Source organism: Camponotus vicinus, unplaced genomic scaffold (assembly GCF_025532165.1).
Source record: "Camponotus vicinus isolate PSW18456_S1 unplaced genomic scaffold, iyCamVici1.0 SCAF_3, whole genome shotgun sequence".
In the NCBI taxonomy this organism is placed as follows: domain Eukaryota; kingdom Metazoa; phylum Arthropoda; class Insecta; order Hymenoptera; family Formicidae; genus Camponotus; species Camponotus vicinus.
Window position 1 is genome coordinate 9,440,548 of NW_028141967.1, and position 21,958 is coordinate 9,462,505.

Genomic DNA, 21,958 nt, shown 5'->3' on the forward strand with positions numbered 1-21,958 from the left:
ATTCTTTAGAAACATTTACTAAAAATATTGTTGAGAAACTCGGTATTAAAAATCATATCGAAAAACGATTAAAAGCCGAAAAAATCGTACGTTGGTGTATGCATGTTAGAAGAAGTTATCTTCGTAATATTTACAAAATGTTATCTTTGATTAAAAAAAAAACAGAAGTAAGTTTGACTCAAGCCGTAAAATGTTCCACAGTTGAAGAGAAATTAGATGTTTTATGTGGCGAATCGAGCCATACAGCCTCATCTGAAAACTATTTTATTGATTCTACATATCGTCATGTAACTTCAAAGGAAACTTTGGTAATGAATGCAGAAGAGAAAGTAGCAAATCTACCGTTAATAAAAACTGCATTGGAACCTTTGGCAATGAATGCAGAAGGACAAGTAGTAAATATATTACCGTTGATAGAAATAGAAGCGAAAAAATCGTGGTCGTGCAATACTTCATGTAAAACTGACGATCCATTTTTAATTAATCGTTATCAGAAATTTCTTGAAACTATAAATACATGTACTTTAAAGAATGTACCCAAATTGATAGAAAATATTCATAAATGTACTATGAAAATTTCAAATGAAAAATTGGGCCATACGCGTAGCTGCCATATTGATTTAACACTTTGCGAAGGAATGTTTCTTCCAATTCAACTATTATCGCCTCATTTTCCACGAGTAAGATATATTAAATGTTTAATTTATCAGCTTACAGATTTTTATCGAAAGATGGATAATCTGGATGAAGCATTAACTCATGCTGATTTAAACACATTAAATGAAATTGTAACTTCTGCACAAGAAAAAGCAGATATGTACAAACATCAACAGGCAGATACAATTCTGAGCGATGATGATATTATTTTTAAATATCATCAAGCGTTTAAGGCCTTGGTTAAGCGGTCAACAGACACACCACGGCATGCTTGCGTATCATGCGAAAAATTGTGTTATAAGAGAAATGTTTCTGAAGTCAATATTCTTCGAGAACAAATAAATATTCAAAGTTGGAGAGGTTTAATGGCACATATACAACAACAAGAAAATAATGCGCAATATATATGTACTTATTGTGCAGGTAAATTTCGTAAAGGCTTAATGCCTGCGTATTGCATCTTGAATAATCTCCTTACAAATGATGTACCCAAAGTAATATCATCTCTTAATACATTTGAAAAAATGATTATACAGAGAGCTAAAGCGTTTCAAACTGTCGTCAAAATGGGAACTGTTATTAATAAAAAGTTGCCTCAAAGGCAAATGGTACAAAAAGTTAAAGGTAGAACATTTCATTTACCACTTCCGTTACAGGAGACGTTGAATAAATTATGTTTGAATACTGACCCAATAAATATTAATAACGAATTATATATTTTAGTTAGAGGTATTCCGACCAAATCAAAGATTATTTGGGAAGAGATGGTTGATGTTAAAAAAATATTTGACGCTTTAACGTGGTTAAAGCGCAACAATGCTTTATACTCCCAAATTATACTGCCAAATGATCATAATGAATTAAACATTTTAGAACAATTAAAAAGTTCAGAGTTTCAAATGGAAGAGACAGAAGCGACATTAGGTGACGAATCTGACAATGAGTCATTAAATAATCTGGTAGAAGAAACGAAAAATGATGTAGAAGTTACATTAGACGATCAGCAGAAGGCAATGTTAACTCAAGTTACTGATGAAAATGACGGCTATTATGAACAATATACTATTTATCCCTTATATGAAAAGAAAGCAAATAAAACTTCGACAGACTTGTATCAAATGATAAAAATTCAGAATGCGCCTTTGGATAATCGTGAAAAAGATTTAGATTTAATGTGTTTTCCAGATTTATACCCTTTTGGTATTAATGGACAACATGAGATTAGGGAAGTTAAACTTCATGATCATGAATTTATTAAATGTCGTTTGACATCTAAACATCCACAGTACAGATTAAATCAACAATACTTATTTTATTTGTTGAATAATGCGAATATGCGTCAGTTAAGCCGTGGAATTTATCATAAATTGAATGTAACTAATCCTCAAGTTCGTTATACGGCTGCAGAGTATTTAGAAGCAATGTCAAAAGAACAGTTGGAATCTGATCTAACAACAATATTTTCCACACTTCGAAATACGGAACAATATTGGCGTAAACCGAGAAGTAATTTAAGGTGTATGACGCAGCATTACGGACCTGCGACATGGTTTTTAACACTAAGTCCGAGTGAATGGTTATGGGAAGATTTGGGTGAATATATTCGTGAAGTAAATGGATGGCATGATGCTTCCTTATCCGTTAGCGTACTTGTTGTTAAAGATTCTGTATCAACGTCCAGGTTTCTCGATAATAAATTTCGGGCAATGCTTGACTTCATTAGCTCCAAAGATCATCCAATTGGAGAAGTAACGCACTATTTTTGGCGACGAGAATACCAAGGTAGAGGTATACAACATTTCCACTTATTAATTTGGATTAAAAATGCACCGATTTTTGGTGAATCTACAATTGAAGAAGTCTCCAAATTTATTTTACAATATATAAGCTGCAAAATGCCAGATGAAAATATTTCACCATTATTGTATAAACGTGTTGATACGCATCAGCGACATAAACATAACGATTATTGTCTTCGCTCTAAAAAAGTAGGACGTAAAGTTATTCGTCGGTGTCGTTTTGGATTTCCTCGTCCCGTTACTGAAACTTTCAATATGAGAGATGTGGCAACTTCGATAGCAGGTAGAAAACAATTGAAACATAAAAGTAGGCTTTATGATCTTCCTCGAATGGATAATGAAGTTAATATTAATGATTATAATCCTGTTCTTCTTACTGCATGGGAAGGTAATATGGATATACAATTTATTGGTGAAAAATCATCGCTTCTTACTTGGTACATTACTAAATATATAAATAAAGCGGGAAAATGTGAGTTGTCTGATTCTGTTCTTAATATTGAAAATAATAAGAACAAATCATTAGCAAGTCGTCTTTGGAATATGGGTTTGCGATTTATGAATAATAGAGAATGTGGAGCTCTAGAAGCTGCTGATACATTGTTAAGTATTCCTTTGTATGGAACTGATCGAAATACAACTATCAAATGGTTAGATGTTAACCAAATACGACGTAAAAGAATAAAAAACTGCAAGGAAATTGAAGCTCTTGATCCTGAATCTATAGATATATTTTATCCATCTTTAGTAGATGATCTTTATCCACATAGACCAAATGAACTAGAAAATATATCTCTTTATGAATTTGCGCAGTGGAATGATATCTCGAAGATCAAACCTAAAAATAAGTATGTTGAGTATTATAAAATAGATAATGGTAAATATCTTAAGCGACGACAGCGTGGATATCTTATTGATCATTATAAAGTTAATGTTAATACACAACCAGAAAATTATTTCTTTTCGTTATTACTTATGTTTAAACCATGGCGAAAATTAGAAGATCTTAGAAACGGAGACGATACTTATGCCGAATCGTTTCACAAAGAAAAACTGCATCTTGTAGAAGCGTTGCGATATCATGAAAAATTAGAAGAATTGCAAAAAGCATTTGAAACCGCAAAACAGTTAGTTCAGCAATGCCTAGACGACGATTTACAAAAACAACAGTCTCAGGATGATCCTGAAAATCCGATAGGTGTTCAAAATATAGAGGCTGGTGAAGCAATGCAAGATTTTAAAGATCTTGGTGATAAAGCAGTTCGCGAAATTGATGTATCTGAAATGATAGCAAAATTAAATGCGGATCAAAAACGTGTATTCGATAAAGTTATCAATACTGTAGAGTCAGATGAATCAGTATTACGATTATATGTTAGCGGAGAAGGTGGTACTGGAAAAAGTTTCTTAATCAAGACTATTAAATGCTGGATAAAACAAAATCTCAACAAAGATACTGCTGTAGCAGCACCTACTGGTATAGCAGCATTTAATATAGATGGTTTGACAGTTCATAGATTGCTTCAATTACCCGTTGAACATGGTCATACTCCTAAATATAAACAACTATCTGATCATGTATTGAAAGTTTTACGAGCAGATCTTAAAGATGTTATTCTTTTTATAATTGATGAAGTGTCAATGATATCTAATTTGACTTTAATGTATATACATCTTCGATTATCTGAAATATTTGACACTAGTGATTGCGATGATGGTTGGTTTGGTCGAAAGCATATTCTTTTATTTGGAGACTTGCTTCAACTACCTCCTGTACGAGATGATCCTATTTTTAAACATTTATCAAATGAAAAAATTGCTAAATATCTTAGTTCCTTAAATGCGGTTAATTTATGGACTACATTATTTGACTATGATGAATTGACAATTAATATGCGCCAGCAAGGAGATGACTCTTACCGCGAGTTATTGTCGAGAATTCGAATCGGTTTACTAACAAAATCTGATTGTAAGATTCTGGAAAATAAAAAAATTTCTTTTAAAGCTGATTCCTTCGAATCTAGATTAAATGAGTTATGTACTTTCATTAACAATCTGTCATCAGACACCGTTTGTTTACTACCCACTTGTCATATGTGTGATGTTCTCAATGATGCAATGTTAAGCCGCATTGTTTCTAAAGAAATAATATTAATTGCTGAAGACACGATTGACTGTATTTCATATGTAAAAAAGAAAGTATTAAAAGTATTATCAAATAATGATGATGATAATTCTAGAACAGCTGGGCTTTCGAAAAAAATTATAATTAAAATTGGAGCGAAAGTTATGATACGGCGTAATATTGATGCTAGTTTGGGTCTTGTAAACGGTACAATTGCTAAAGTGATTTCAGTTGTACAAGATAATGATTACGTAGAAAAGATCAAACTTCTTTTATCATCAGGTTTAGAATATTTAATTGAAAGAGTAAGTGTTAAATTTGAGGTAGTGGATAGAGCGTACGTTGTCAGAAAACAATTTCCATTATCTTTGAGTTACGGCATCACTATTCATAAAAGCCAAGGATTAAGTTTGCAAAGTGCTATTATGGACATTGGTAACTCTGTATTTAATTGTGGCCAAACTTACGTTGCATTATCGCGAGTAACATCTTTAGAAGGATTATATTTAATTAACTTCGATCCTTCATCGGTAATAGCTAGCGAAGACGCAATTATTGAATATAATCGTCTAAAACAGATACACAAACCAAAAGCAGAAATTATTGCCATGTCAAAGGAACAGTATTACAAAGTGAAAGATGTTTTATGGGCGTTACCAAAAGTAGTTGCTTCTGTTCAAAAATCAAGTTTAGATCAAAATGTTCGACAAAGTACTGCTTGGGTCATGCATGGTTTCCAAAATACAGATAAGGTTTCATGCTATGCAAATGCAGTATTACAGTGTTTATTGAATTTAAATGCCATTAGGCAGCAATTGTCCAATTGTGATAAATCAGATGTTTTACGTGTGTTAATGCATCGATATGAAAATGGAATATGTAATCTAAATACATACGCAATACGACAATGTTTAGGAGAATATTTTTCAAGTCCCGTAAAACGAAATGCATCTGATTTTTTTATGGCTCTTTGCGAAAAATATGATTGTATAAAAAGTTTGGTGAGGCATCAAATAACTTCTATTAGACGGTGTAAAATTTGTGATAATACAAAAACTATTGTTGATAATAATATTATTATTTCTGTTCCTATTAATAACTTGAAAAAGAAAAGTTATAATCTTAATGATTTGTTAAATATTACGTTTTCACATTGGTGTCAGTCGCATAATGAATCGTGTGAATATTGTACTGAAAGTAATATAATATTAAAAAATGAAATAATATTGACAAAAGAGATAGTTGTGATTCGTTTAATATTTTTATCACAGGATAATAAATTAATGAAAGCAACACACAACTTTAATTTGAGTGCTATTCCAACAACTAAAGTATTAATAGATGGACAGTTGTATAAAGTGATGAATGCTATATTTGATCATGGCTCAAGTATCGATGAAGGTTATTATATAAGTATGTGCAGAGAAGGAACATCTAATATTTGGATCGAAGCTAATGATGCTCAAGTTAAAAAAAGACAGTGGCCTAGAGGTGCTAAAAATGTTTACTTACTTTTTTTACAGAAGATGGCTAGTAAATAATATATATCGAAAGTTATAAAATAAAGAAGCAGTTAAAAAATTCTTTATTAAAAATATATTTATGTAATATCTAACTTGTGATTAATATTTAATTATTTAATAATTGTATTTCGATCAGTCCCATATAAAAGAATGTTGTAATGTATCAACAATAATTTCGTGAAGACTGCTTCATATTCTGCATTATTTATGAACTGTGAAAAAATATTTAGGTAAGTTGCCAACACTACCGTGTCTCTTGATAATTTGTCTTTATTTTCCTTACTATTAAAAATAGAATTAAATAACTCACTTTTTCTCCGTTCCATTTATATATTCAATGATAAATTAGATAAGCAAAGCAACGATTATTCATTAATGGATTTATAAGTATTAATTGTGAATAATAAATGTAGATTTCTAATGACGTATTGATTTGTAATTATCCGTTATTTTTGCAATAAGAATAGCAAAGAAGTTTGAAGGATCTGAATATCTATATAGTAAGCAAAGAGGACCGTCGAATTTTAATGAAATATGACGGGGGTGGTGGCGGGTTCTTTGCTCATTTATTTAAAGATGTTTAACATATAGTACAAAAAAGAGTGATATCCCTAAAAAAATTACCCTTTTAAAAAAAAGGTAAAAAAAGGTGCTAAGTCCGCGTAAAAAACAGTATATGTATTTGCAAAATAGTGTATTATTAACTGTAAAAAACTATTGTAAAAAACCTGTCTCTAAAATAGTGTTATTTTAAAACTGTAAAAAACTACTGTAAAAAACCTATCTTCAAAATAGGATTATTTTAATCTACAAAATAGTTATTTTAATCTGCACAAAATAGTGTTATTTTAAACCGTAAAAAATTGTTCTACAAATTATTTTAATTTTGTGTAAAATTGTATATCCTACAAAAATAATGATATCAAAAAAATTGCGCTAAGTGAAAATAAAAACTTATAAAAATATTTTAACCAAAAGAAGTTATACAAAATGTTGTTTTAATTTTCTACATTATATCCTAGAAAAATGATGATATCCAAAAATTACGCTAATTGAAAATAAAAACTTAAAATATTTTAACTAAAAAAAATTGTACAAAATAATTGTTTTAATTTCCTACAAATAATATTAAAAAGTTGCGCCAACTGAATAAAAATTTTCACTATAAAATATACATTTCTTTTTTATTTCCAATATTAAAAGAAAAATGATATTAAATGAATTGTAATACATCTATTATAAAAAATCGTTGAAAATATGAACAATCATATACATTGCAATAATCATATGCATATATCCTGAAAAGTTTAATTGAAAAAAAAAAAAGGAAATGATAATACAAAATACAAAATTAAAAATTATTAAAAAAATTAAAAATTAGAAATTAATAAAAAAAAAATAAAAATTTATATAAAAATTAAAAATTAATACATATAAAAAAATTTTAGTTAAAAAACTTAGCGCTGCTACGTTGAATAATGTGCTAATGAAATTAGCAGCGCTAAGTTTTTTAACTAAAATTTTTTTATATGTATTAATTTTTAATTTTTATATAAATTTTTATTTTTTTTTTATTAATTTCTAATTTTTAATTTTTTTAATAATTTTTAATTTTGTATTTTGTATTATCATTTCCTTTTTTTTTTTTCAATTAAACTTTTCAGGATATATGCATATGATTATTGCAATGTATATGATTGTTCATATTTTCAACGATTTTTTATAATAGATATATTACAATTCATTTAATATCATTTTTCTTTTAATATTGGAAATAAAAAAGAAATGTATATTTTATAGTGAAAATTTTTATTCAGTTGGCGCAACTTTTTAATATTATTTGTAGGAAATTAAAACAATTATTTTGTACAATTTTTTTTAGTTAAAATATTTTAAGTTTTTATTTTCAATTAGCGTAATTTTTGGATATCATCATTTTTCTAGGATATAATGTAGAAAATTAAAACAACATTTTGTATAACTTCTTTTGGTTAAAATATTTTTATAAGTTTTTATTTTCACTTAGCGCAATTTTTTTGATATCATTATTTTTGTAGGATATACAATTTTACACAAAATTAAAATAATTTGTAGAACAATTTTTTACGGTTTAAAATAACACTATTTTGTGCAGATTAAAATAACTATTTTGTAGATTAAAATAATCCTATTTTGAAGATGTTGATGAACCCGGGAATTTTGACATCATCGGGGTACTATAAAATAATATATATTAAAAATCCACATACACATACGCACAATTGTTTTCACAAAAACACTACCTACCTTCCAGACAAATACCACTTTTAGTATCACAGAAAATAAGAGCTCTACAAAACTCGTCTTCCAAAATGAAAAATGAAAAATAGAATCCATTTTATTTGCAGCGTAAGAAATAATCACACACACACTCACACGGAAAAAAAAATACCACGGTTAAACTCGCTGACGCTCTCCTTTCGGACAATACACGACTGAGATTGAAATCAAATGTTACTCTCCGCTGTAGGAATTATAAAGGTCTCAAAACTGGAAGGGTTACACTAGTGTACGAATATTTTTTACACCCACTGTATATATTAACCATTCATGATCCTTTCATGGTCTTTCTCTACGCTCGGTATAAACAATATGAACAGTATTCCTATGAAGAGAAATGGATCTTGGAACCTTCCTTCTTTTTATGTTTTCTGTTTATGATACCAATATTCGACTGCTTTACACCCTTGCCGCGCGTGTGAGAGAGAACGCGTACAAGAGAGAACGATAGCGAGACTTATAATTAATGCGAGAGCACGCAAAGGATTGGAGCGCAAGGGAAAGGCGTGTAAATAATTGCAATTTTTTTTGTTACAATTAAAAATATATAATTTATTTAAATGTGTGAGTTTAATAAAAAAAGTATACAATATAAAAGAAAAAATAATATATAAAATAGGCCGTCGGGCTATGTGGGGAAGCCGTTTCTGAAAACAGAAGAAAACATATGCATTTCATTAGTTTAAATTATTTAATAATTTATTTTAAGATACTTTTGATATATAATAAATTAAAAGATACTTACAATGTTATCCATGACTCATCTATTTTAATTTGTGCAAATAGGGCACATGTTGCAGGGCAATATTTGATTCAAACATTTTTTTGCACCCTTTGCATGACATATTATCCATATTGCTACAACCTATGGTTCTATGTTCCCGAACAGAACTAGTTTCTTCAAACTGATACGGGTCTTCTAGAAAGCATTCGGTACAATATTTCGATCCATTTTCCATATAGTAATAAGAAATGCAACATATCTTTGTTGCTTCGTTTAATGTTATTATTTCAGGTATGCTTAAATTTCGCTGTTTCTTTTGTAACTTTTCATCAAGAATATCGTCACTATTGTCACTATCGTAATCACTGTCCTTCGCCAAGGGTTCTATTTCTATATTATTGAACTTGTAAATTTCTATTTCCCTTTTTAATAATAAATTGCAGATTATAATTTAAACATTAATTGCATACATGTGCTATGATAATTACGTTCAGATTATTTTCTAATGCAAAGTATATAAAATGTTTTATCAAATATACTACAATGATCAAATTGTGTATGTGTAGGTGACAGAACAAGAATTAATAGACTTAGTGGCAAATAACATGATGATGATCAATACAAACTTCATGCTGAAGTGATATTTCTGAATGCTTTTCCACGTACAAATTCAGGAAAGAATTAAAAGTTATGGCTAAGAAATTAATTTCAGAGCAAAAGGATAAATTATATTTTTTATAATTATTATAATATTGAATTATAATTTAATATTTTCCATATAACTGTGGGCATATATAAAACTTAAACATATATTGTTAGAAATTTCTTTCAAGTTATTAATAAATCATACACATTTAAAGACAATGGAAAATGGAATGTATATGTATATATAAATATATACACATATAAATAAAATTAATAAAATCTACATATGCACGTCTATTTTCAAATCTTTTTCCTTTATGTATTTTTTTTTTATAATATAAATGTATATCTCTTCTATACGAAATGATAATTATAATGATCAGTTTTATTATCGAGAAATATATGTTATGCCATTGATTCTTATTTTCATTTAAATTTAAAATAAAAGCGTTCTTATAATTCAAATGTAACTTCATTTTAATATTTCAGAGTAATAATGTTGATCATGTTTCATACGAATCGTTATGGTATAAGAAGTATTTTTACAGAAAGACTTAATATATGTTGCATTGCGATGTTAGCAGCTTATATCCGTAACTGTACCATGCATACTACCGATTCTTTCAATTAATTACTATGCTTCTGTAAGTTATACTGGGATACCTGAGATAATTTTGGCGATATACATAATTTAACATATTTCTAACCATTTCTCTTTGCAACAAAAACACAATGCAAAAATTCCTAGTAAATAATAGTTGCTGTTTTCGAATTATAAATATTATTATTTGTATATTTTAAAACAAATAAATTTCTGTTTGCAGAAATATTTGTTACTTAAATTAAACTATAAAATTAAAAATCATTTATGTATTGGGAAAAATAATTAGTTAATTAATCTATATATGTTCAAAAACTATATAAAAATCCTAATTTAACTATAATAAATTTTGTCGAAATATATTTGTTGAATATGTATAAATCTTTGTTTCATTAAATTGCAATTCTCTCTATATCTACAATTAATATATCTTAAATTCATATTTGATCAAAATAAATGCACATAGGCGAAAGTAAAAGTAAAATAAGTAACATAAAATTAAAACATATAAGTAGATAAAAATAATATAATATATAATATAAGAATGACCAGAAATGTAAAACTTACTGCTCGCATATGTGTTAAATTAAAATTAAAATTTGAATGGTGTAGACTTCATTGCCGGAGCGTTTAAAATTAAATAAAATGAATCCATTATATATAAACTCAAGCTACAAATTTTATTTATCTGTTCTGATAATTCCTCATATATTTTGCGAATCTTTATTAATTCTTTTGTAATATTGCATAAATAAATAATAAAAAAAAAAATAAGATAAGATAGCAAAAATGAAAAGAAGAAGTAGAGATATAGTAGATAGAAAGGCAAAAAAATTAAGAAAGGAATTCTGCGGATCTATTAAGAATTTTTAATAACTAAATGTGTATTCTTTTACACTGCATTTAAGTACAGTGTATTAAATAAAAAATTGATAGCATTCGATCGATTTGCATTTCGATTTCGTTGAAAAATTAGTTTCCATTTTTTTTTTTTATATGTTCCGCTTTATTATATGATGGGCATTAACCATAAGTTTTATAAGCAAAAAAGAGAATATGAAAATCAATAATCTATCTCTTTAGCACATACATGTATAAATTTTGTCTAATTGAAATAAAAAAGTTCCATATTTATATCAGTCACGTAATATTTTTAAGGAAATCACAAAAATTAATGAAATATAATCAAGCAATTATTGAATATGTATTGAAGTGTATACTAATATCATATTCAAAAAATTACATAATTATAAAAAATATATAATAATGAATAATAAATCTTTTATTAAAAATAATTTATAGGCAAAGAAATTTAATTAAAATCATAAAATGCCGGAAGAATTATTACGCTATCCGAATCGTTATGTGGAATATGTAGTTTAGGCAAATACGCTTATTGTTTGACAGAATAGAATGTTGGAATGCGCAGCAATTTCTTTCTAATTAGTTTTTATCTTCTTGCATTTTACAAAAAAGTATCGTATATATTACTTCAATTTTCTCTCTCTTTTGTTTGATATATTTATTCAAATCTTATCTTCTTAACAATACAAAACAATCACATCTTCTCTCTTAAGCATATAATAAAAGTAGAGGTAATGTATTTCTACTGTATGGTACAGTAACTTTATGGAATAATATCTTCCAGTACGTTGATAATAGGACATCGTCAGTATTCACTATAGTGGTTACTACATAATATTGTACCAGTGAGTATAATTTTTAGCATATTAAGTGTATTCATTCGTTACAAAAACTTTTTACAAGCAGTATACAACTAAAAAAAGAAAAGCAAGTCAACATTGTTGTCGACGTGTAAATAGGAACGAGTGATATTTGGTTTTCTCAAGATGCCTCGATTACTAAGGAATTATTCAAAACTTTTTGTTTTGGAGAAACTGAAATAAGGAATGAAATAAGGAATCGTGTTAAGAATGAAATATACAGCTCAGACTTGATAAACGGTTTTTTATTTTTAATTTAGACGCACGCTTCTATTTAAAACCTATGCAATTTAAATATAATATATTTTTGAATGTTATTAAAGATCGTAAACCTACATTGTATATTTAATATCTTAACAATAAAATATGCATTTTTTAAATTTGTATGATTATATAAAACTATTTTAAAAAATTATGAATTTTAATTTGTTAGTTTTATAATTTTATTAAAAAATTATTATCATAATATGAAATATGTGACAGTATCTAAACACTATACTTTCTATGCACTAATTTTAAAATCGTAAAAATGCTTCAAATTATGCTTTTTACCAATTATATCCCAATCACTCTTGATTTAATTTTAAGCTATGCAATACTTTAAAAGAAGATTCATTTTATTTTAATGAAAATGTATATTATATCCACTTCACTAATTTAATTTTCGTTTAATTAATTGAGACGACCAAAATAAAATTTATTTAGTGCAATTATTTAGGGTACAGTGCTATTAATCGCTAAATCGATTTTTAATTGAATTCAATGTTTCATACCTAGGATCTAAAATTCAAATATTTCCGGCAAAATGGATGATTCAAAGATAAATGCAAAAACAAATATAATCTTATATAATATTTAAATAGCAAACTATACTGTCAATATGAAGTGAGATATGCACAGAGCATTAAAGATATGAGATGCAAATGTACTAGGTTTATAAAAATTTTATAATTAATTAAAAAAATAAACATCTATTATTTTTAGAATTTTACTGTGGAAAATAATGTTTATGGCTGTCGAACGGCTATCGAACGGGTCAGAAACGACTGTGAACGAGGCTACGGACTACCAACAGGGCCAAGGACGGCAACAAACGGGTCAAGAACGTCTATCGAACTCCAACGAACGGGCCAGGAACATCTATCGAACGTCTATCGAACGCCAACGAACGGGCCAGGAACGTCTATCGAACGGCTATCGAACGGATCAGAAACGACTGTGAACGAGGCTACGGACTACTTAGAAGCGACTACCAACAGGGTCAATTACGGCAACAAACGGCTGCGAACAGCTATCGAACGGGGCAGGAACAGCTAACGAACGGCTATCGAACGGGTCAGAAACGGCTGTCGAACGGGGCAGGAACGGCAACTAACAGCTATCGAACGGGTCAGAAACGGCTATCGAACGGAGCAGGAACGGCAACTAACAGCTATCGAACGGCTGTCGAACGGCTACGAACGGTAGCGGACGATACAGAACGGCTATTGAAAAACGACAAACGGTAGTGAACGGCTCAGAAACGAAGAGCTAAAGAGTGGCAACGAATGATAAAACGCACGGTGATACTCGGGGCACATATCGTTTGATCGACGAATCGAAACAACGATGGATCGACGATCGGGAATAACCGAGGAAGCGAAGAAACAACATAGTTTAGAGAAATGGCAGTACACACACACACACACACACACACACACACACACACACACACACACACACACTATTTCCGTTCGATAACCGTTCAACGGTCGTTCATTTCCGACCGTTGAACGGTTATCGAACGGAAATTGTGTGTGTGTGTGTGTGTGTGTGTGTACTGTCATTTCTCTAAACTATGTTGTTTCTTCGCTTCCTCGGTTATTCCCGATCGTCGATCCATCGTTGTTTCGATTCGTCGATCAAACGATATGTGCCCCGAGTATCACCGTGCGTTTTATCATTCGTTGCCACTCTTTAGCTCTTCGTTTCTGAGCCGTTCACTACCGTTTGTCGTTTTTCAATAGCCGTTCTGTATCGTCCGCTACCGTTCGTAGCCGTTCGACAGCCGTTCGATAGCTGTTAGTTGCCGTTCCTGCTCCGTTCGATAGCCGTTTCTGACCCGTTCGATAGCTGTTAGTTGCCGTTCCTGCCCCGTTCGACAGCCGTTTCTGACCCGTTCGATAGCCGTTCGTTAGCTGTTCCTGCCCCGTTCGATAGCTGTTCGCAGCCGTTTGTTGCCGTAATTGACCCTGTTGGTAGTCGCTTCTAAGTAGTCCGTAGCCTCGTTCACAGTCGTTTCTGATCCGTTCGATAGCCGTTCGATAGACGTTCCTGGCCCGTTCGATAGATGTTCCTGGCCCGTTCGTTGGAGTTCGATAGACGTTCTTGACCCGTTTGTTGCCGTCCTTGGCCCTGTTGGTAGTCCGTAGCCTCGTTCACAGTCGTTTCTGACCCGTTCGATAGCCGTTCGACAGCCATAAACATTATTTTCCACAGTAAAATTCTAAAAATAATAGATGTTTATTTTTTTAATTAATTATAAAATTTTTATAAACCTAGTACATTTGCATCTCATATCTTTAATGCTCTGTGCATATCTCACTTCATATTGACAGTATAGTTTGCTATTTAAATATTATATAAGATTATATTTGTTTTTGCATTTATCTTTGAATCATCCATTTTGCCGGAAATATTTGAATTTTAGATCCTAGGTATGAAACATTGAATTCAATTAAAAATCGATTTAGCGATTAATAGCACTGTACCCTAAATAATTGCACTAAATAAATTTTATTTTGGTCGTCTCAATTAATTAAACGAAAATTAAATTAGTGAAGTGGATATAATATACATTTTCATTAAAATAAAATGAATCTTCTTTTAAAGTATTGCATAGCTTAAAATTAAATCAAGAGTGATTGGGATATAATTGGTAAAAAGCATAATTTGAAGCATTTTTACGATTTTAAAATTAGTGCATAGAAAGTATAGTGTTTAGACACTGTCACATATTTCATATTATGATAATAATTTTTTAATAAAATTATAAAACTAACAAATTAAAATTCATAATTTTTTAAAATAGTTTTATATAATCATACAAATTTAAAAAATGCATATTTTATTGTTAAGATATTAAATATACAATGTAGGTTTACGATCTTTAATAACATTCAAAAATATATTATATTTAAATTGCATAGGTTTTAAATAGAAGCGTGCGTCTAAATTAAAAATAAAAAACCGTTTATCAAGTCTGAGCTGTATATTTCATTCTTAACACGATTCCTTATTTCATTCCTTATTTCAGTTTCTCCAAAACAAAAAGTTTTGAATAATTCCTTAGTAATCGAGGCATCTTGAGAAAACCAAATATCACTCGTTCCTATTTACACGTCGACAACAATGTTGACTTGCTTTTCTTTTTTTAGTTGTATACTGCTTGTAAAAAGTTTTTGTAACGAATGAATACACTTAATATGCTAAAAATTATACTCACTGGTACAATATTATGTAGTAACCACTATAGTGAATACTGACGATGTCCTATTATCAACGTACTGGAAGATATTATTCCATAAAGTTACTGTACCATACAGTAGAAATACATTACCTCTACTTTTATTATATGCTTAAGAGAGAAGATGTGATTGTTTTGTATTGTTAAGAAGATAAGATTTGAATAAATATATCAAACAAAAGAGAGAGAAAATTGAAGTAATATATACGATACTTTTTTGTAAAATGCAAGAAGATAAAAACTAATTAGAAAGAAATTGCTGCGCATTCCAACATTCTATTCTGTCAAACAATAAGCGTATTTGCCTAAACTACATATTCCACATAACGATTCGGATAGCGTAATAATTCTTCCGGCATTTTATGATTTTAATTAAATTTCTTTGCCTATAAATTATTTTTAATAAAAGATTTATTATTCATTATTATATATTTTTTATAATTATGTAATTTTTTGAATATGATATTAGTATACACTTCAATACATATTCAATAATTGCTTGATTATATTTCATTAATTTTTGTGATTTCCTTAAAAATATTACGTGACTGATATAAATATGGAACTTTTTTATTTCAATTAGACAAAATTTATACATGTATGTGCTAAAGAGATAGATTATTGATTTTCATATTCTCTTTTTTGCTTATAAAACTTATGGTTAATGCCCATCATATAATAAAGCGGAACATATAAAAAAAAAAAATGGAAACTAATTTTTCAACGAAATCGAAATGCAAATCGATCGAATGCTATCAATTTTTTATTTAATACACTGTACTTAAATGCAGTGTAAAAGAATACACATTTAGTTATTAAAAATTCTTAATAGATCCGCAGAATTCCTTTCTTAATTTTTTTGCCTTTCTATCTACTATATCTCTACTTCTTCTTTTCATTTTTGCTATCTTATCTTATTTTTTTTTTTATTATTTATTTATGCAATATTACAAAAGAATTAATAAAGATTCGCAAAATATATGAGGAATTATCAGAACAGATAAATAAAATTTGTAGCTTGAGTTTATATATAATGGATTCATTTTATTTAATTTTAAACGCTCCGGCAATGAAGTCTACACCATTCAAATTTTAATTTTAATTTAACACATATGCGAGCAGTAAGTTTTACATTTCTGGTCATTCTTATATTATATATTATATTATTTTTATCTACTTATATGTTTTAATTTTATGTTACTTATTTTACTTTTACTTTCGCCTATGTGCATTTATTTTGATCAAATATGAATTTAAGATATATTAATTGTAGATATAGAGAGAATTGCAATTTAATGAAACAAAGATTTATACATATTCAACAAATATATTTCGACAAAATTTATTATAGTTAAATTAGGATTTTTATATAGTTTTTGAACATATATAGATTAATTAACTAATTATTTTTCCCAATACATAAATGATTTTTAATTTTATAGTTTAATTTAAGTAACAAATATTTCTGCAAACAGAAATTTATTTGTTTTAAAATATACAAATAATAATATTTATAATTCGAAAACAGCAACTATTATTTACTAGGAATTTTTGCATTGTGTTTTTGTTGCAAAGAGAAATGGTTAGAAATATGTTAAATTATGTATATCGCCAAAATTATCTCAGGTATCCCAGTATAACTTACAGAAGCATAGTAATTAATTGAAAGAATCGGTAGTATGCATGGTACAGTTACGGATATAAGCTGCTAACATCGCAATGCAACATATATTAAGTCTTTCTGTAAAAATACTTCTTATACCATAACGATTCGTATGAAACATGATCAACATTATTACTCTGAAATATTAAAATGAAGTTACATTTGAATTATAAGAACGCTTTTATTTTAAATTTAAATGAAAATAAGAATCAATGGCATAACATATATTTCTCGATAATAAAACTGATCATTATAATTATCATTTCGTATAGAAGAGATATACATTTATATTATAAAAAAAAAATACATAAAGGAAAAAGATTTGAAAATAGACGTGCATATGTAGATTTTATTAATTTTATTTATATGTGTATATATTTATATATACATATACATTCCATTTTCCATTGTCTTTAAATGTGTATGATTTATTAATAACTTGAAAGAAATTTCTAACAATATATGTTTAAGTTTTATATATGCCCACAGTTATATGGAAAATATTAAATTATAATTCAATATTATAATAATTATAAAAAATATAATTTATCCTTTTGCTCTGAAATTAATTTCTTAGCCATAACTTTTAATTCTTTCCTGAATTTGTACGTGGAAAAGCATTCAGAAATATCACTTCAGCATGAAGTTTGTATTGATCATCATCATGTTATTTGCCACTAAGTCTATTAATTCTTGTTCTGTCACCTACACATACACAATTTGATCATTGTAGTATATTTGATAAAACATTTTATATACTTTGCATTAGAAAATAATCTGAACGTAATTATCATAGCACATGTATGCAATTAATGTTTAAATTATAATCTGCAATTTATTATTAAAAAGGGAAATAGAAATTTACAAGTTCAATAATATAGAAATAGAACCCTTGGCGAAGGACAGTGATTACGATAGTGACAATAGTGACGATATTCTTGATGAAAAGTTACAAAAGAAACAGCGAAATTTAAGCATACCTGAAATAATAACATTAAACGAAGCAACAAAGATATGTTGCATTTCTTATTACTATATGGAAAATGGATCGAAATATTGTACCGAATGCTTTCTAGAAGACCCGTATCAGTTTGAAGAAACTAGTTCTGTTCGGGAACATAGAACCATAGGTTGTAGCAATATGGATAATATGTCATGCAAAGGGTGCAAAAAAATGTTTGAATCAAATATTGCCCTGCAACATGTGCCCTATTTGCACAAATTAAAATAGATGAGTCATGGATAACATTGTAAGTATCTTTTAATTTATTATATATCAAAAGTATCTTAAAATAAATTATTAAATAATTTAAACTAATGAAATGCATATGTTTTCTTCTGTTTTCAGAAACGGCTTCCCCACATAGCCCGACGGCCTATTTTATATATTATTTTTTCTTTTATATTGTATACTTTTTTTATTAAACTCACACATTTAAATAAATTATATATTTTTAATTGTAACAAAAAAAATTGCAATTATTTACACGCCTTTCCCTTGCGCTCCAATCCTTTGCGTGCTCTCGCATTAATTATAAGTCTCGCTATCGTTCTCTCTTGTACGCGTTCTCTCTCACACGCGCGGCAAGGGTGTAAAGCAGTCGAATATTGGTATCATAAACAGAAAACATAAAAAGAAGGAAGGTTCCAAGATCCATTTCTCTTCATAGGAATACTGTTCATATTGTTTATACCGAGCGTAGAAAAAGACCATGAAAGGATCATGAATGGTTAATATATACAGTGGGTGTAAAAAATATTCGTACACTAGTGTAACCCTTCCAGTTTTGAGACCTTTATAATTCCTACAGCGGAGAGTAACATTCGATTTCAATCTCAGTCGTGTATTGTCCGAAAGGAGAGCGTCAGCGAGTTTAACCGTGGTATTTTTTTTTCCGTGTGAGTGTGTGTGTGATTATTTCTTACGCTGCAAATAAAATGGATTCTATTTTTCATTTTTCATTTTGGAAGAGGAGTTTTGTAGAGCTCTTATTTTCTATGATACTAAACACTTTTAGTATCACAGAAAATAAGAGCTCTACAAATACCACTGTATTTGTCTGGAAGGTAGGTAGTGTTTTTGTGAAAACAATTGTGCGTATGTGTATGTGGATTTTTAATATATATTATTTTATAGTACCCCGATGATGTCAAAATTCCCGGGTTCATCAACAAACAGCATCGACGCAACGTGCGGGCGGAGCGCTGGAACGCGCGACACGATCTCGCGGAGGAATGGGGCGACACCCCGGAGAGTCGCCAGGATAATGATGTAAATGGATCGTGGAGATATCTCGACATTTTTAATCTGCGGCTGCTCTTCGGGATGGAGTCCCTATTTGACGAAATCTGCGAACTATCGGTTATAAGATACGAAGAGAACAGAATAATCGAAGAGGAGAGAATATGGGAAATACAAAGAAGACTGGGAGAGGAAAGAAGAAGACGGTTACTGGAATACTGGTACGGCTCTGCAGTTCCAGGGGGCTAAGGTACATATTTCTTTTTAAAATTTTTAAATTAGTTTTTTTTTATTTTTTTTATTTTAATTAAGATAAAATTAATGTAGCGTTTTTCCTGTTTCAGGAGCTGCCTCCCCCTTACAGCCCGGCGCACCGTCCGCATTATTTTATATTCATCATTTTATTTTCTTTCCCTATATTTTATTAATTTTTAAATTTTAATATTAAGTACACACACACACACACACACACACACACACACACACACACACACACACCCACACCCACACCCACACCCACACCCACACCCACACCCACACCCACACACCCACACCCCCACACCCACACACCCACACCCACACACCCACACCCACACCCACACCCACACACACACACACACACACACACACACAATTTGTAATACTCATACACACATTTAAATAAATTCTACATATTTTTAATTGTAACGAAAAAAAATTGCAATTATTTACGCGCCTCTCCTTGCGCTCCCATCCCTTGCGTCTCTCTTGCGCTAGTTGTAAGTATAGCGATATCGTTCTCTCTCGCACGCGTTGTTCTCGCGCTATTATCGTTCTCTCTTTCGTACGCGCTATCGTTCTCTCTCTCACTCGCGTTGTTCTTGCAATATCGTTCTCTCTCGCACGCGTTGTTCTCGCGCTATTGTCGTTTTCTCTCTTTCATATGCTCGTCGCTCACTTACCTTTGCGTCGTCCTTCTCACGCCATCTTACATTGCACCATCCTTGTCGCACGTTGATGTCATCCTTATCGCACTGTCCTCTTCACACACTTAGCGCTATCCTTTTCCCACATGTAGCGCTGTCCTTTTCCCATACGTAGCGCTATCCTTCTCACACCACCGTCTTCTTTCCGCGGATCCCCCTTCTCCTCGCAGACTCCCTTCCTCGCGCGTGACGTCACTCACCGAGCGCTGCAGTTCCTCCTTCCCCGCGCGTGACGTCACTCCCCCCGCACCACGGTTCCCCTCGCGCCTCACCCCCCCTGAGAGGACCTGCGTTAGAACCCGCCTTGTATACCTACTTTTTATATTTTTATGGTGCACCGTTTCTGAAATCACAAACCATTTTATTTCTGGTTCTTTTCCATTTCCTGCTGCATCATTCCATAGTAGTACATATGTTCATCATCTGTCCTCCTTCGAGCCAAACAACTTTTGTTTGAAACATTTTTCCGTATCTTCCATATTTTTTGAGATATTTGCCTGGAACTATTAAAATGGGACACCCTGTATGTGTGTGTGTGTGAAATGCTTTAATACATGAACTTGAATACATGTCGAAATACATAGATATTTTCATTTTACATATACAGGGTGAGTTTTATTATTGCTTGTGTCAATCTTTCTATCATGCGAGAGATTACCGCCTACATAATAAATTGATCGGTGCATAAATGTCAATTATTTGGATCGACCTTATATATCGAAAACCCAAATATATTGTATACAATTAAAACAAATTAAAAGCCAAAATTATATAGTATGAATTTATTGCTATTATTATTATTAAAGTTACATATTTAGTATTATTATTATTATTATTATATCAAGAGACACGGTAGTGTCTTGCGTCGAGTTCATCTCTCTAGCAAGACGCGCGCCGTGTCTCTTTACGCGAGACGGGAAATTGAGACCAGTTCAGATTATTTCATATTATTATATTACGATAACCGCTGGACGGATCGAGCTCTTATTAGGCTTAATCGATAGCTTATGTTCGAATTATATAGTAAAAGTGTCTTTATTTTTACTCTACGAGCTGTAGAAGTGGAAATATCGCGATATATAATTTTAAAATCGTGAAAATACGATTAAGAAACGTCCACGTCGTCGTCATCAAACAATATATATAGAACACAATTTGGCGTACGACTGCCGCTGTCGACACCAGATGGCGGAGGCGCTGGCGCCTGGCGCTTCGTAATTGACATATACATATCAAACATATACATGTCAAATTATTATCGTTCCGTTTTCTTAGCGAGGGTTGATAATATCTACTATCCTTTGCTAATGCATAGGATTTTTATACATTAGCAAAAGATAGATATTACCAATTCTCGCTAGAGAAACAGAACTAATCATTGAAGCATACTGTACTACTATATTATTTAGTTGTGTCCTTATTTAATCAACAACTTTTCATAAGTAAGAAATTACAGTCAGGAAATC

The 21,958-nt window shown here is 30.2% G+C and overlaps 1 protein-coding gene and 1 pseudogene across 1 annotated transcript; both read left to right on the plus strand.

The window, feature by feature from the left end:
• Positions 1-21,958, plus strand: part of LOC145968979 (uncharacterized) — a 62,843-nt pseudogene that overhangs the window by 24,856 nt on the left and 16,029 nt on the right.
• On the plus strand, positions 744-6,176 carry LOC145968880 (uncharacterized). Its single transcript, XM_083094743.1, has one exon. The coding sequence runs from the start codon at positions 816-818 to the stop codon at positions 6,120-6,122; it is 5,307 nt and encodes a 1,768-aa protein (XP_082950869.1). The 5' UTR covers positions 744-815; the 3' UTR covers positions 6,123-6,176.